General features: G+C 40.8%; 1 protein-coding gene across 1 annotated transcript; it reads right to left on the bottom strand.

Annotated features, from left to right (window-relative positions):
• Positions 1 to 319: 319 nt before the first annotated feature.
• Positions 320 to 15,466, bottom strand: LOC120432730 (macrophage mannose receptor 1-like). The gene is made up of 13 exons (XM_039610437.1): positions 15,367 to 15,466; positions 5,549 to 5,628; positions 5,359 to 5,456; positions 5,074 to 5,196; positions 4,878 to 4,986; positions 4,189 to 4,252; positions 2,851 to 2,891; positions 2,544 to 2,728; positions 2,358 to 2,441; positions 2,025 to 2,257; positions 1,007 to 1,111; positions 884 to 928; positions 320 to 739 (listed from the first exon to the last, which is right to left on the bottom strand). Exons 1-12 carry the CDS (start codon positions 15,411 to 15,413, stop codon positions 898 to 900), a joined length of 1,200 nt encoding a protein of 399 aa, XP_039466371.1. The 5' UTR covers positions 15,414 to 15,466; the 3' UTR covers positions 320 to 739; positions 884 to 897.
• Positions 15,467 to 17,737: the final 2,271 nt, after the last annotated feature.

The following is a 17,737-nucleotide window of genomic DNA, read 5'->3' as shown; positions in this document are numbered from 1 at the left end:
AGAACTGAAGAAACTTCTCGGATGAGAGGTGAAACGTCTTCAAGCAACTTAAAGAAGTCCAGACGCTTTTCTTTGCAAACTCCTTCGACCTCAGGAGGAAGAGCAGGTCACCTACTGCTTGAAAGGTTAGTGGTTCGATCCCTGACTCCTCCAGTCTGCATGTCAAGAGTGTGAATGTGTATAAATGCAGTTAAGAAGCACTCAGTTTAGAGAAAGTGTGTGTGTGAATGCTGTAGAGAGCACTTTGGGTAATCTGGGAGAGTAAAAAAGCGTTATATAGGACTCAGTCAATTCACTGTCTGAACAGAGCTTTGGCATGTTACTTTTTCACTATTATGTTCCGGCACATTTTTTATTACATGGTTTGATTAAGGTACACATTAGGCTGACATCTGGGGCCACAGCTGAAACTGTTCTGGGCCAGCAGTGTGTCTGCAACTGGCCCTTGGCTGCACACAACAGTATGAGGGCCATGTGTAAGCACATTGTGTGGCCCAGATCCGAGCCATACCAATTTTGCTATGTCAGTATATGTCCAGTGCATACAGGTATATATGTCATAAAAAATCCTTAACAGCAATCCAAAGAGCTTGGAAAGAATACTGACTGGACTTCTTTGAGTTTCTTGAAGATGTTTCACCTCAACGTGAAACAAAGAAGTCCAGTTGCTTTTCTTTCCAAGCTTTCCAAGATTGAAGAGAGTTAAAGTTGTTTCCTTCATCCCAGCGGTGACGTCTGTCTGCAGGAAAAAAAACCCAAACAAACATGCACTTGTCCATAAAACTGCTGAAAACAGAAAGACTGAGCTGAGTTTTGAAACCTAAACAAGAACAATCATGGTAATTCATTTTACAGTTTGCAGACTACAGTGAAGCTGACCCACCTTGCTTTACTCCTTCATTGTTTGCCTTCTTCAGATGAACAGACCCTGCAGCAGAGATGCACACATTAAAAACTGAACTCCAGGCAACAGAAAACAAAGAGACGCACACTGATATGTTCTTACAGAGCCTTGTAGAAAGCCTTCTGGGCCATCATGTGCTCTCTGAAGATATTGATGGCTTTAAATACATCCATATGATCCTGATTCTCCTTTATCACCTTTTTGTACCTGTGTCACAGAGAGAGAGAGAGAGGGAGTAAAATAAATACTGTTTGTTGTCATCACAAGGAGAAAAGCAAAACACAAAAGCTCAAAAGTTGAAGAGCAGAGATGGTACACTAAGAAAAAAGGAAAATTTGGGACATTTAGGATCTCACTGTGGTTCCTTTCTGCATCATTGTTCACCCTCCAAAAGGACGGGGGATGTAATCAGCTCTGTTTGTCAGCAGTCTAGTGTCCACAGTTTTCAAGACATCATGTCCAAATTTTGTGTGATGGCAGACACCAATAACAGCTCGAGGCATTTTAACTTCAATTTAAATCAGTTCAAAATCAATCAAGGTCACACCAAATATGAAAATCAGTAAAAGCTTTATATGACCTGCTTCACAACCATGTACTAGGACTTGGGGTTGGACATAATTTAGTCTTGACCTTCATTGTTAGCACTGAAGGTAAAAGCTGACCTCAAAAAACATTTTTGAAAAAAACTTTGAAAAGTTTTGACTGAATTCTAATAAAACTTTGTTGTGGTGTGCAGGTGGTTCATGTAACATTTTTTTTTCTTTGGTCCAGTTTCTGACATGATCACATTCACATGTTTTTGGGTGGTTTTATGTCTCTTTTTGGTTGTATTGTCACCTTTTGGCGATTTTTTTCCCCTTATAGTTCCTTAGAATCATTTGTGCCTGTAGATGTTTTTTGTTGCTTGGTGCCCATTTTTTGGGGGGTTGTTTGCTGTCTTAATTTAGTTTGTTGATAATTTTCTGTCTCATTATGAATCATTTAGAATTTTTTGGTTGTTTTACATTTCTTTATGGTCTTTCTGTTTCTTTGTTGGACCAAACCCTTTGTCCCTCTAAGTCTGTTTATTTACTCGTCCATGATGTTTGTACAGTATATTAAAATAGTGATGATCTACCTGTTTATCCAGGTGACCTCATTCAGACTGTCTTTGCTCCACTCCTGGTAGAAGCTGTTAGTCATGGACCTGGACATCAGCGGCTCTTCAAGCAGTTCTTGAGCCAGGAAGTAACGTAGACATGGCCAGGCCGACAGAGCCACTAACCAATAAACTGGCTCCTCCAAAACCACAGAGTGGTACAGCTGGAGAGGATAATGGAGCCACTGTGGAGGACGTGAAGCCAGGAGGCTCTGAAGGACAGGACAAAGTGAATCACACTTTTAATTTCATTAAACTGTTTTGTTCCAGATACATGTTTTTGTTTTGACTGCTGCAGGAAAATGGTTTCACCTGGTTTGTGCTGCTGTAGAGTTTAAGTGTGTCCAGCAGCAGTGGCCTTATGTCGTCAGTCTCCTCTAGATTACGAATCAGGGCCTGCAAGAAAAACCAAGAAAGGAGCCAAAGTCTAAAAGTCTATGAAAAGAGCTGGTCTGGAAAAAGGCTGTGAGAATTGGGATAAGCGTGATGACCTCGTACCTCCAGAGTGCTTCTGACTCGGGTCAAATACAGCGCCTCCTGCTGCATGAAGCTGGAGTAGCACTGCTCTGTCACATGACCAGACTGCAGCTCTCTGAGGAAGGAGGACGAGTGGAGGATCTCCTCTGCTAGTGCATCACTTTTGCTCCAAAGGACATCAAACAAATCCACGCCGGGGACAATACCTGAGTGTGTGGGCGGGACACTAGTGAACATACCTCTAAAGCTGCAGTTCCTCTAAGGGCCACTAGGGCCATGAACACACAGGTGTGTATGAATGAGCTCAGTAGTGTTGTTAAAGTCTCACCTGGTTCAAGTTGCTCTTCAGTGCTTTTGATGACATCAGAGCTGAAGATAAACAGGAGATCACCGTGAAGCAAATTTATAACAGTCTCATTAAACAAAAAACAAAAAGGAGCCCATCCCAGCACCCACAGGGAGAGACAGGTCACCACTCTGTCAATAAATGTGATATGTTTTGGATGATTTTATATCACTTCATGATTGTTTTCTGTCTTATTTTGGTTGTTTCTCCTCTCCTTACGATCATTTGTGTCTCACTGCGGTCACTTTTGGTGCTTTTGTAGCCCTTTTTATTCTTTTTGTGTCTCTTTTTAGTGGTTTTCTATCACTTTCAATTTACACCTTCTTTTCATAACTTTGTAGCTCTGCTTGACCTTTTTATTTTCTCTTTTTATAATTTCATATCTACTTTTAGTTGTTTTTTGTGTCATTGTGGTTATTTTGCATCTTTTTTTGGTTGCTTTTTGTCTCTTTTGATTGTTTTATACATCTTTTTGGGAACTTTTGTTCTGTTTGGTTTATTCATATCTATTTTTAGTTGTTTTCAGTCTCATTTTGGTTATCTTTACTTCCTGAAGATCATTTTTCTCTTATTGTGGTTGTTTTGTAGACATTTTTGGCTGTTTTGTGTGATTTTGTAGCTGTTCTATTGTGGTTTTATGTTACTTCAGTACATTTTGCATGTCATTTCAGTAACTTTGTAGCTTTGATTTATTTGTATCACTTTTTGGTTTTCTGTCTCATTTTTTTTTTTTTTAAACTCACTGATGTTGTATTGTGTATGTTTTGGTTATTTAATCTCTTTTTGATAATGTTTTTGCAGAATTCCCTTTTAAATAACTGTTCATGATTGTTTTTGCCTTACTAAAGCCATTTATGATTTTATTGTGTGATTTTATTCGCTGTTTTGCATTTTTTGCTGTTGTGAGTTTCTTTCTGATGGTTAGTGAACATTTAGGTGGCATATTTCAGTACAGCTCTCTTGCATTACGCTTTGTTTTAAACTATTTAATCCTTTGTTTTTCATTTGTTTCTATTTTAGTAAAAAAACAAAAACATATATGTGACATCTTTTCTAGTCTCTGAATGTAAATTAAATGTAAATGTAAATTAATCTGTGATTTAAAACATCACAGATTTCATTTCCTGTACTTTGTGGACTGTAAGGTCAACTTAGAAGTCCTTCGCGTAATTAAACAAAAGTAGAGCCCTGCACTGCTTCAGCTGTTGGTGTGTCCTCACATTATGTTAATAATTAATTTGATGAAGTTGGAAAAGTTTTAAACTCTTTTAAATACAGGATTTTACAGTAAATACTTTTAAGAACCTGATTATTGCCTACCTGGCGTTCATGGAGCAGATGTAGAACTTGAGCTCGTCACACGGGGCGCTTTGCAGCTTTCCATCTGAGTGCGAAGCAACACAAGAAATGTTCTGATTTATTCACTTTAACTTTCTTAAAAAAAAGAAACATCATACACTAAACTGATTTGAACCTAAACGGATGGATATAAAATACTCTGAAAATACTCTGCAGTTTAGTCGACAATAAACAAGTTAGTTTGCAGCGCTGTAGTAAATCACTGTGTTGGACTGGTGCACAGTGGCTGTGGTGCTCATGGTCAGTGTAACAGGACAATAGGTATTCATTTGCATTCCCTCTCTATTCGGGTTTGACAATCAGCCATGGTATCTTGTGTAACATCGGCTTACATGTTGTTGAATTCACCTAGTTAAATTCAGAGATTTAACTAGGTGAGAAAGTAAATCTTCTGGAGCTCACAATAGAAATTACTCTAACTTATTTCCAAGCAGTTCTTTTCCTCAGATTTTCCACACGCACTACATTACATTGACAGTATTCATTTTTATGTTTAGCTGTGGAGGCAACACCAAACAGAGCTGGTGTTTGATCAGTTAGCTCTCTTCGTTCCTTCTGGTAAAAAAAGGAGTGCCTGTGTTTGTTTTGTTTTCCTGCCTGCAACACACAACAATTCATCTGTGTAATGAATCCGTGTTCTGGTTAACTACCATTAGGTGTCATTTCCATACAAGCCCCAGCTGCTCCTGCTGTTTTCGGCTCACTGATCCAGCTGTTGATCCTGAAGGGTGTGTCATCAGTCCAGAACCAGGAGCCATTCTTTAAAAAGAAAAGAGAAAGGCAAATGGAGGAGATGTTTGAAATAAATGACCCAAACAGCATGTGGGAGAGATGACCATCGCTAACCTGTTGCTCCTGGGAACCGCCCAGCCACACAGGAGTGGTTGTGATTGCTACCTGGGCAACAAACTGCAGATCCTCTGGTGTGTGGATGGATACAAGGTCACCTCCAGACTGAGAGCACAGAAACTGAAAGACACGCACATTAAAATTGGTTTAGAATTTTAATTTCAAATACATTTATTTTAAAAGGTCATGGAAACATATACAGAATTCATGTCTGATTCTCATTCTAATATTTAAATGACACATAATATCATGATGCGATGATATATTTGTCAGCCTATTTACATTGGCATCACTCCAGGAGCTCCACACTGGGTAGAAAGACAAACATCTCCGCCCGAACAGGAACCACCGAGGATGGCATGAAAGTGAAGAACCTGTCCCTGGTGACATTGTAGGGAATTATACACCTATTAAAAGACATGTGTACACATATTCCTGCATTTTAACGTGAGTGCAAGCCATTTCTTTCCACCTGAGGAGGACACCAAGGCTGATGATGTAATCAGGAGGACAACTGGGAGCAGAGAAAGTAGCACACACACCATCATGGATCTGTAACACACAACGTTTACACAACGTTTGACTGGAATCTGTTTGCAAAGAAAAATAGGAATATGGACAGATAGACAAAGACAAAAGAGACAAATATTGAGTTTTAATCAGAATCATCAGAATACTTTGAGGTTTGCCCTGAGTTCCTAAAGGCTCTGGATCTTGTAGGGCTGTCTTGGTTGACACACCTCTGCAATGTTGCGTGGAGCTCAGGGGCAGTACCCCTGGATTGGCAGACCAGGGTGTTGGTTTGCATCTTCAAGACAGGGGAACAGAGGTTGAGTTCAAATTATGGGGGGATCGCACTTCTTAGCCTCCACTTAAAGGTTATGCCAGGGCAGTGAAAAGGAAATTCTGTTTGTTAGCCAAACCTGGGATACAGGAGGAACAATGCGGTTTTTGTCCTGGTCGTGGGACAGTGGACCAGCTCTTTATCATCTCGAGGATACTGGGGGTGTAGTACCAGTGCCCAACCGGTCTGTGTGTTTTGTGAACTTAGAGAAGGCATTCCACCGTGTCCCTTGCAGTGTCCTGTGGGAGGTGCTTTGGAGTATGGGGTGTTTGACCATTCTGTTATTATACAACCATTGCAAGAGCATAGCTGGCAATAAGTCGGACTCAGTCCTGGTGTTGGACTCCGCCAGGACAAACCTTTGTCACAGATTCTATTCATAATTTTTATGGACAGAATTTCTAGATGAAGCCAAGTGGTGGAATGTTTGCACTTGGGTGGACTCAGATCCCTGTCATTGCTTTTCACAGATGATGTGGTTCTGTTGGTTTCATTGGGTGATGGCCTCCAGCTCGAACTGGAGTGGTTAGCAGCCAAGTGTGAAACGGTGGGAAAGAGAATCAGGCCTTCAAAATCTAAGGCTATGGCCCTCAGCTGGAAAAGGGTGGAGTGTCCACTCCAGGTCAGAGATGAGTTCCTGCATCAAGTGGAGGAGTTTAAATATCTCTTAGAACTTTTGAACTTAGAACTTTTTTATTGTCATTATACAGTTGTTTGCACAGTGAAATTAGGTAGCAAGACCACAAAGGTGCAAAAGTAAAGAAAACAATATACAAAAAGAAGAACAATATAAAAACACTATATAAACAATGTATAAGTTACAGGAAACATTGTAGGGGTGTATACAAGGGCATCATAATATTATATATTAAATAAGGGTAGAACAGGGGTGTCCAAAGTCCGGCCGTTGGCCCGCGGTCCATTTTTAATTGGCCCTCAAGTAATTTTATAAATAGAATAGAAAGTGGCCCGCACTTCAACTTTTGCTTGAGTTTATTGCACTTCTTAGTTTTAACACCAGGGGGAGCTACTGTTGATCAAGGCAGTTGCTCCACCAAAAAGGACAATCACAGAAGAAATTTACCCCAAGTTACTAAACATGGCAGAACCAAAGAAGCGAAAGGTAGAAAGTGAGTGCAGAAAATTTCAGACACGGTGGGAGAGTGAATATTTCTTCAAAGAATTCAAGGGGAAGTGTGTCTGTTTGATCTGCACTGAAACTGTGGCAGTTATGAAAGAGTATAATGTACGACGTCATTATGAAACCAAACATCAGGCCTATGCATCCTACACTGGTGCTGAGCGAGAGCAGAAATTAAAGCAAAGGGTAGCTATCCTGCGGGGTCAGCAGCAGTATTTTTTTCGTGCTCAAATTGTCCAGGAAAAGGCTACAATAGCCAGTTATGAGGTCGCCCAACTCATCGCAAGACATGGCGAGCCTTTTTCAGATAGAGACCTCATAAAATGCTGCTTCGTTAAAGTCACCGAAATAATGTGCCCGAAAAAAGTGCAGGACTTCAACAACGTCAGCATGTCCAGAAATACAGTTGTGCCATGCACTGAAGACTCGCCAGCCAACATTAAACTGCAACTGTCTGATAAAACTGTGCTTTTGATTTTTACTCCATCGCATGCGATCCGAGCACTGATGCCACAGACGCCGCACAGCTGCTAACTTTTTTTTGCGGGGAGTGGAGGAGAGCACGAGCGCTTTAGGTGAGTAAAAAATATATTCCACAGTACCCGTGTGTTAATAAGCATGCATGTGCAGGTACACATGCTTCAAATATCAATAATGCGCATCAATTCTGTCACTACCCTGCTTTTGCGCACCACTTTCTTATATGTGTTTTCTTGTTAACACACAGAGTACACACCGCTGTGCACAGCGCACGCGCACGCATAAAGTCAGCTGATCTCATCTGATGCAGATCTGCTCCTTGATCAAGTGACATTTGTCCGGATTTTTGGCACGAGTGGCGTACGATGAGCACCGCGGCTGGATGGCCCGATTTACATACCCAGCGCAGCTGATACTCACCAGAATAATTTACTAAAATTATATGGACTCATGTTATTAAGTCCAGTTCAGTCTGTTAATGTTGATAACCGTTTCAAACGAACGTTAATAGATGTGTTGCTAAGCCTAAGAACTTAAATAACAAGCTTGAAATGTACCCGTCCCATTTTCCCCTTTATTGTTTTTTCTGTGTGCTGTAAATCTTCTGTCTAAGAAGAAATCTGCTGCTGTTCTGAGAATGAGCTACCAAAGCTTTTTCTGAATAAATCAATAAAGATCCATTTATGGAAAGCTGTGATGAAGGCAGTTTTGTCTTTAATTATATTCAACAATATAACACATTTGACCACTTTTAAGTGATTTTTGTAACTTTAATACACTAGTTAAGGTTATATACCTAATTTCTAGTAAGTGGCCCAGCCCCTCCTATATTTTTATGTATGTGGCCCTCAGTGAAAAAAGTTTGGACACCCCTGGGGTAGAAGGTCATTAAGGATAGGGATGATAACTGTGAATCTGCCAAGATATTGCACAGAGAAAAAAAAGACAGTCAGTAGCAGCGACAGAATGACTGTATGGGAGAAGTCTGCTCACACTCTTTATTTGCATTAAGGGTTCTGGCAGCCCACGGGAAGAAGCTGTTCTTTAGTCTGTTGGTTTTGCACCTGATAGATCTGAACCTTTTTCCAGTGGGCAGGGTGTTGAATAGGTGGTGGTTAGGATTGAGGTGGTCTTTTATAACCAGGGGTGCACATAAGTGGTCCACAGGTGCGCATTCGCTGTCAAAATAAAAGACGCGCACCAGAAAAGAAGTTGCAACGCACGTTTGCGTACATAAGATTTTCTGGAGGAGGACAGACATTTGTTTAGAACTCTTAAAGATGTCGAAGAAGCAAGCTCCTTTAAGCAATTACTTTGGTGTTTCTCCAACTCCAAAGAAATGTCAGAAGGAGTCCAAACCGCAAAAGAAGCGTATTCTCGGAAAAGTGGTTGCAGGAGGTGAGCTGGCTTCAAACAAATGACAAACGCACAGAGATGTGGTGCAGAATATTCCGTGAAAATCCCACTCTAGCGGACAAAAACAGTGCCTTTTATATGTATGCAAACGCACGTTGCAACTTCTTATCTGGTGCGCGTCTTTTATTTTGACCACTTATGTGCACCCCTGTTTACAACTGCCCTGGCTCTGGAGAGACATCTAGAGCTGGCAATGGAGTCCAGCCTGTGGAGTGGACAGCCGATCACCTTCTCTGCAGTTCTGATGACCCTCTGGAGTCTCATCGGCTGTTGTACAACCAGCGTGACACACAGAGATAGCGTGCACCAGCACACTCTCGATTGTAGCTCTGTAGGACACTAGTAGGTCAGTCTGCAGCCTGTTCCAACTCAGAACCCTCAAGAAATGGAGGTGCTGCAGGGCTTTCTTCACTAAAGTGGATGTGTTTATAGTCCAAGATCCAAGATCCCTCTCCACATAGTCACCTTTTATGGAGAGGGGAGAGGCATCAGCTTTTATCTTACGGAAGTCTATGACCACTTCCTTGGTTTTCCTGGTTTTGAGGGTTAGGTTATTGTAGTCACACCATTCTGTCAGTCGCTGGACCTCATCTCTATAGGTGGCGTCGTCATCGTTGGTGATGAGCCCAATCAGAGTTGTGTCATCTGAGAATTTGATGATGATGTTGCAACGATGCATGGGGGTGCAGTCACTGGTGTAGATGATGTACTGGAAAGGACTCAAGTTTACCAGCTTGGCTATGAGAATGTCTGGGATGATGGTATTGAAAGCCGAGCTAAAAAAATGAAGAGCTTCCTGCATCACCTGGAGAATCCCAGGAATCTCCAGGTGATGCAGAGCAGAGTGGAGGGCGGTGGAAATCGCATCCTTGGTGGACCTGTTTGCCTTATAGGCAAACTGGTGGTCAAAGCTGGGTGAGAGGCAGTCATTTATGGCTTTAGGACCAGCTTCTCAAAGTACTTTGCAACCACAGGTGTCAGTGCAATGTGTAATCGTAATCATTGGGGCCACTGATGTTGGTGGACTTGGGGACTGGGAATATTGTTGCTGATTTCAGCAGTATTTGTCCCACTGCCTTTGTAATTGGTGATGTGTTTCAGGCCCTCCCATACCTTTCTGGGGTTGTTATCTGAGAGGTGGTCTGATAGCTTATTTGAATAAGTGATAGTCCAGTTTTGCTGCTCTGATCCCTTTTCTTTAGGTTTGCTCTGCTATACATATCCTGGTCCCCAGATTTGTATGCAGGGTTACGTGCCTTTAACAATGCCTGAACCTTACTTGTCATCCAGGGTTTACGGTTGGGGGAGACCCAGACCTGCTTTTCTGTGGTGACAGTGTCCATGCAATGCGTGATGTAACCCAGCACTGCAGCTGTGTGAGTCTCAAGGTCGTCATGTTTGAAGACACTCCACTCAGTGAGGGCAAAACAGTCCTGCAGCTTAGCCAGAGCTTCCTCAGAAAAGGTGTTAATATTTCTGATCTCAGGGTCTTGTATTGTAGTATTAATAGTTTTAGAAATTGTGCTATAAGAATCACAGTTAGGGTTTAAGCATTCAGAAAAAACTGTAATACTTATAGCAAAACCACTTACTGAGTTTGCAAAACTAAAAGCTCAAACACTGCTTTGCACGCAGTTTGCCATTTTGTAACACACACTTTGCAAACCTGTAGCTACAATCCACTGCACAGAACTCTTTTTGCAAAACTGTAAACACAACTCACGGGTTTACACTCAATTTGCAAAGGATCAACACACTCCTAGCAAAACTATACACATTTATGGCCATTATTTACACTATTTTGCCAACTGTCTGGCACACTGTCACATGTGAAAACTTTTTTAGATAATTAGTTCACTTTGCAATCAGCCTAAGCACTATAATACAGGTAAGCTGTGTGTGTGGAGTACAGTGGAGGGAGCAGGAAGAGTGAGAAGTAGAGGAGGCCGAGGAAGAGGACGTGGAGGTGAAGAAGTAGGACGAAGAGGACAACAAGGACAAGGAGGAGCAAGAGGAGGACGAGGAGGGGGGAGAGGAAGGGTAAGAAGAGTAAGAAATAGAATTGCTGATGACATCAGAGCTACAATAGTGGACCATGTAATCAGCCATGGAGTGACCCTGAGGGAAGCTGGCCAACGGGTTCAGCCTAACTCGAGCCGCTACACTGTAGCAAGCATCATAAGGACATTTTGAAATGACAATCGGTTACAGTTTTTTCTGAATGCTTAAACCCTAACTGTGATTCTTATAGCACAATTTCTAAAACTATTAATACTTATAGCAAAACCACTCACTGAGTTTGCAAAACTAAAAGCACAAACACTGCTTTGCACTCAGTTTGCCATTTTGTAACACACACTTTGCAAACCTGTAGCTACAATCCACTGCACAGCACTCTTTTTGCAGAACTTTAAACACAACTCACTGCTTTACACTCAATTACCAAATTTCCAACACACTCCTAGCAAAATTATACACATGTATGGCTATCATTAACACTATTTTGCCAACTGTCTGGCACACTTTCACATGTGAAAACTTTTTTAGATAATTAGTTCACTTTGCAATCAGTCTAAGCACTATAATACAGGTAAGCTGTGTGTGTGGAGTACAATGGAAGGAGCAGGAAGAGTGAGAAGCAGAGGAGGCCGAGGAAGAGGACGTGGAGGTGAAGAAGTAGAATGAAGAGGATGACAAGGACAAGGAGGAGCAAGAGAAGGCGAGGAGGGGGGAGAGGAAGACGAGGAGGGGGGAGAGGAAGGGTAAGAAGAGTAAGAAATAGAATTGCTGATGACATCAGAGCTACAATAGTGGACCATGTAATCAACCGTGGAGTGACCCTGAGGGAAGCTGGCCAACGGGTTCAGCCTAACTTGAGCCGCTACACTGTGGCAGGCATCATTAGGACATTTTGAAATGAGAGTCGGTTAGTACAGTCACTTTGCACTAAGATTTGTAGCACTGCCATGCTAATGAGAAACACAACAATACCATAGATGTAAAAATACTGAAATTGTTACTTTACAGAATTGCTAGATGACCAGATGCTGGGGGCAGAGGAAGCATGTTCACTGCAGACCAAGAAACCCATACAGTCAATATGGCGATTGCAAATAATCCTATACTTGGAAATAAACACTTGTGTTTGTTTTGATGTGTGTGAATAAACATCAGTACTTGAAGTTTGGATCCCTCTATGCTTACGGATCTATGACAAAAGTATGAGCTCAAACTGACATAGCCTACCTTGTGCACAGAGAAAGCAAAAGCCAGATGTGTTTTTCATTCATACCATCAGTGTGTAGTTGGTGCATTGTGTGCTTAGTAGATGATGGCTTGTGTTAACTGTTGGATACGAAAATACCATTTTTACGAAGGTGTGAAGAGTTAATCTAGCTGTGTTCGCTTTTGCAAGAGAACTACAATGTTTTGATAATTGGGTGACAGGTTTTCTTATTTGTGTGTAGAGTTTTGCAAAAATAGCCAATAGTTACAAAAAATGTGCTTAAGCAATCAGAAAAAACTGTAGTACAGTCACTTTGCACTAAGATTTGTAGCACTGCCATGCTAATGAGAAACACAACAATACCATAGATCTAAAATTCCAGAAGATATTTTCCCCTGTGCCTTGGACTAGAGCAGCGCTCCCCAACTCCCGGGCCTCAGACCGGTACCGGCCCGTGAGTCGTTTGGTACCGGGCCGCGAGAGTTGAGGCTCAGGTGTGAAATGTATGGTTTTCAGGGTTTTTATCGGTTTTCAGCGTTATTTTGTTATAGTTTTTATCGTTAACTCGCTTTTCCTGGGTCTTTTCACGTGTTTTATGAATAAATCTTCTTTTTTTGGTACCGGTCTGGCATAAACCAGTCCGTGGCACAAAAAAGGTTGGGGACCGCTGGACTAGAGGACATTTCATGTGATGTAGACGAAATTTTGTGGCCAGATCCACAGAGATGACACAATGTAGACTGATTTCTTTTTTTTCCTCAGTGAAATTACTATTTCGTTTTGACTTGGAAATAAACACTTGTGTTTGTTTTGATGTGTGTGAATAAACACCAGTACTTGAAGTTTGGATCCCTCTATGCTTACGGATCTATGACAAAAGTATGAGCTCAAACTGACATAGCCTACCTTGTGCACAGAGAAAGCAAAAGCCAGATGTGTTTTTCATTCATACCATCAGTGTGTAGTTGGTGCATTGTGTGCTTATTAATTTGATGGCTTGTGTTTACTGTCTGATACAAAAATACCAGTTTTACAAAGGTGTGGTGAGTTAAGCAAAGGTTATTCGCTTTTACAAGAAAACTACAATGTTTTGCTGATTGGGTGAAGAGTTTTCTTATTTGTGTGTAGAGATTTGCAAAAATAGCCAATAGTTACAAACAATGTGCTCAAGCCATCAGAAAAAACTGTAAAGTAAATTTCCCTGTGTGTAAGGGTTTCGGTTGTATACTTTACAACTGCTGAGAAAAACTCCTCAATAGGGTTCAAAAAGTATGGTGGAAGAAACACACTGATAAAATGCTGCTCATTGTGAAACCAATTGCATATTCTTGGACCACATTGAAAGCTCACATTGGCCCAAATGATATGGGATGCTCTGCCTAGTCGTGATCTCTCTACTACACTAAAGCATCCCGTAGACCATCCAGTAATGTTGCTAGAAGTTTTGTGTTCTATGGCCCAACAGTAACATGACTGTGGAGACTCCCATAGCTGCACCTATGGGGATAGTTACATTTTCACCACACTGGCCAGGCAGTTTAGTAATGGCATTGCGACCTTTTCTTCTCCTTTTTGCTAGATTAGAAATGTATGCTGTCTTCTATAATCCACTGCTGTATTTCATGCAGTCGAATTGCATTATTCTGATGGACCATATCCACAATAAGAGTCTCCAGGTGTTGTGAGTGCATGCGTGTTCTTCCACCCTCATGTGGACATCTTTAAATTCTAAGCAAAATACCATTTAGTTATAAGTATACTTGTATGCATAGCACATGTATACATCATACTATTTCATTTACTGAACTAAAATTAGTTTGTTGTGTACAGAGAATCTTTGAGCTTGACTCAATGGTTAGGCCTCATGAAAACATCTTCGTGGATGAAGCTTTATTCAGTCTAGCAAAAAGCAGAAGAACAGTTTGCAACATGTGTTTTCATTTTTGAGTGGTAGTGTGTTAATGATGAAAACAGTGTGTTAGTTGTGTTTAACTTCTGTGGCCTGGGTGCACCATTCTGGGTACAAGTGCACCACACTGCTAAATGTGTTTTGTGTTTGAGAATGTGTTTAGAGTTTTGGTAAATGGGAGACTCTAATTTGCAAATGGTGTCCTAACCAGATGAATAGTGTTTAAGATTTTGGCAACTGTGGGATTGATTTGATGAAAGAGTTTTCATAGTTGACAGTTTAGTTTTTACAATGGGATTTAGTGTGTTAGCAATTCAGAAAAACTGTAACTAAAATAGGAAGCACGGAGAAATAATAATAGACTCAAAAGACTGAACAATATAGAACTACACTGAAATCACATAACAAATAATTCATTGAGAAAACCCCCCCCAAAACAATGCTAACACATGATGAGTCGACGTTGCCACATTTGTTAAGAAAGCCAGAAATACCGGAGCTCCCTGATAACTGCCACAGAGAATATGGAAATTTACAAAAATGCTCCTTCCACATCTGAAGGCACTTACACCATAAAGGTTATAAAAGATGGTAAATGTGGAAGTACAATGTAGTCACAACAAGGTGAGTCAGGGTGTACCTGTCTGTACTTTAGGTCACTGAGAAAAAAAGAAAAGCAAATCTATAAAAGTGCTCACAAAAGTACAAAGAGGAGTAATTTAAAAGACAGGGCAAGTAGCACAGACAAGTCAAGTCAGCTTGTTAGTCAAGTCAAAGAACTTGACTAACAAGCTATCTGTGGACTAATTGAGCTTTGCGTATATTTTAAGGTGTGGCTCTCTGAATCCTGGCAGGCTAAATACACAACCAGGTGATGCCAAATGGCAGCAGCCTAACTGTCGAAGCTTTCGTGTTTTCATTTTTCTATATCACAGCACATGATGTACTTATACTCCTCTTTGTCGTCTGCATTAAAAATGTACAATTAGGTTTTAAAATCCGACACATGTTGTCCAATCGGTGTTGAATTTCAGCTTCAGATCACAGAAGTTCACCTAAGGAGCTCCAGCAGTAAAATACTTTGCACATAAACTACAAAATGTTCTTACTAGATTACTTTTTATACTTAAACAAATTTGTCCTCAACCACCAGCAATAACTGCTGATATACTGCTGAAATAAGTTTTTTTGGTAGTAAAAGTCTGTGGCATTGATTGGTTTGAAAATACATACAAAGCTTTATATCTATACATAAATAAGACCTCACTGCTCACCTGAGTTCAGATAGAATTCCTGTGGCAAAGGCTTCTCGCGCTCTCATCTATCATCCACAGCAGCTGCCACGTTACTAGCATCCACCTCCCAGGTCCTTCCCCTTTTGAGTCCTTGAGCCAAAATCCAAATCAAAAAAAGAAAAACCCAAACAAACATCTGAGTGACAATGAAATGACAGCGCTTCATGCCTCCATGTTGTTGGAATGTGGATCTGCAGGTGTAATTTTTGGGAGTGGTTACTTCCTGGAGAACAGTGGTGAAAGGACTAAAGGAGAAGTAACTGAGAGATCAATTCTGCCCAAAAATATCTGATTAATGAGATGATTTTCTTGTAGTTTTGCTTCTGTACACCACTGCAATGGATTTTAAATCAAACAATCGATATGCAGAAGTCCAGACTTTGAGTCTTACATCTAAAGGAATTAAGAATGTCTCATTCAGCCATTCGTACAAGTTCTTTTATTTCTATGTCTAAGAGTTTTCTATCTATCTGATAAACACATTAGAAGCAACTTGGGGTTCAGTATCTTCCCCAAGAATACCTTCATTATTACCTCGCCCCAGGAGGTTATGTTTCTGATAGCGTTTTCATCTGCTCGTGTCACTCTGTCTATAAACATAGTAGTTTTTCTTTACACCTTTCTTTTTGTCTGTGCCTTTTGGTCATTTTATATATTGTTATCTCCACCCAAGTATTCATGTTTTTGGTAGCATTCACAACAGTTTGAAAAGTTTTAAATAAATTGTGATAAAACTTTGCAGAGATGTAGAGTGTGGTCATGTCAACAATCCATTAAAATTGGATTTAATTTCACCAAGGTCTTCAACACCAACTTGATTATTTATTGTTGGAATAGTGACAAAAAGCCTAAAAACTTAGAAGCTATGGTCTTACAAGTGCCGTGTCTGTTGTGCAGAGGTGTGATTATAAGAGGTTGACTAAGAGTTCAGACTGTTTTGAAGAACAAAGATGGTCACACCAAAATATTGATTTTCAAGCTTGTTAGAGTTGTACAAGCTCTGATGCCCTATACTGTATTTACACGTATGTTTTCTCATGTTGTAATAAATCAGTGCCTGTATTTTATTTTTTGTTTTCCCAGTAGAGCAACATGTTGTAAGAAGTCTATAAAAACACTCAGTAAAAACTGGAAGGACCAAGAAGTTGTGCTGTCAGTAAGGAGGCACCTTTAAGAGAGCATGAGAAGGCTTTGCTATCGGAAAATTTATCCGTGCTCAGGTAGGTGAGCAGTAAGGTCTTATTTATCTATAGATTGTTGCTTGAATGTGGATCCGCAGTTGGCCTTTTTACATTTGTGCTATGATGGGTGTGGTTATTTACAGAAGGAAAATCTGAAGGTTGAGAGACAACTGAGAGATCACAGCTGACTCAGATACATTCAGCTCCACAGATATTTGGTTTATGACACTATTTTGGATTGGTTTAAGTGGATTTTAAACCAATCAAACACAACAACATGACAGAATTGAGGACTTTCACGTTTTCATTCTAAAGGACTGTTGAGGAATTACAGACAATTACACAGCCCCCCACTTTTAGAGGCTCAAAATTAACTGGACGGTTATCTAACAAGAAGTTTTGTGCCAAATTATATACGTGGTTCCATTTGCTGGAGCGACCCCTTGCAAAGAAGGGAGCAGCTGAAAGAAGCTTTCTGTATTGCTTTCTAGGAGACCCACACTTCTCTTGTTTTAGTCCTTATAAATTCTCCTTCACAAGTTGATTCAATTCACATCAAATCTTTTTATAGCACCAAATACCAAAAAAAGTTACCTCAAGGTGGCTTATATTTTAAGGTAAAGACCCTACAATAATACAGAGAATGACCAAGCACTTGGTGATGGCAGGAAGGAAAAACTCCCTTCACAGGAATAAAACTCTGGCAGAACCAGACTCAGGTAGGGGTGGACCTAGTTTTGGCCCAAATCCTAAAAGTAGAGATGTTGTCTTTCACCTGAATCCAAACTGGAAGATAAGGTAAAATGCATCCATATGCTTTCTTTTCTCATTGTTTCACGCCTGCAGGAACAAACTATGACACTGAGGACTGGGAGTTGCTCGCCATCAAGCTAGCATTGGAAGAATGGTGGCAGTGGTTGGTGGGCACGAAACATCCATTTATTGTTTGGACATGGCTTCTGACCGCAGGCCACAATTCACCTCTTGCATTTGGACAAACAGAACGTGCTAATCCAGTTTTGAGTTCCCTCCCCAGACGCCTTAACGCCCACTCACATCCTGGGCCATCTGACCTCAGGAATTCACATGACAAGGTGGGGCCAGGTTTCACAACGAGCTCACCCGAAACCTTGGCTGATTAGGTCCCACACCCGCTTTCACACCTTGGC

This window comes from Oreochromis aureus, linkage group 3 (assembly GCF_013358895.1).
Source record: "Oreochromis aureus strain Israel breed Guangdong linkage group 3, ZZ_aureus, whole genome shotgun sequence".
NCBI lineage: Eukaryota > Metazoa > Chordata > Actinopteri > Cichliformes > Cichlidae > Oreochromis > Oreochromis aureus.
Note: the sequence above shows the minus strand (reverse complement) of the source record. Positions and strands in the feature narration are given on the sequence as shown.

Bases quoted from the DNA above. Each gene is read 5' to 3' on its own strand.
- LOC120432730 (XM_039610437.1), bottom strand. From the start codon at position 15,413: ATGAGAGCGCGAGAAGCCTTTGCCACAGGAATTCTATCTGAACTCAG. The intron at 5,629-15,366 runs GTGAGCAGTGAG...TGTGTGTTACAG, and splicing joins GGAATTCTATCTGAACTCAG to ATCCATGATGGTGTGTGTGC. The intron at 4,253-4,877 runs GTAGTTAACCAG...CTTCGCACTCAG, and splicing joins TATGGAAATGACACCTAATG to ATGGAAAGCTGCAAAGCGCC.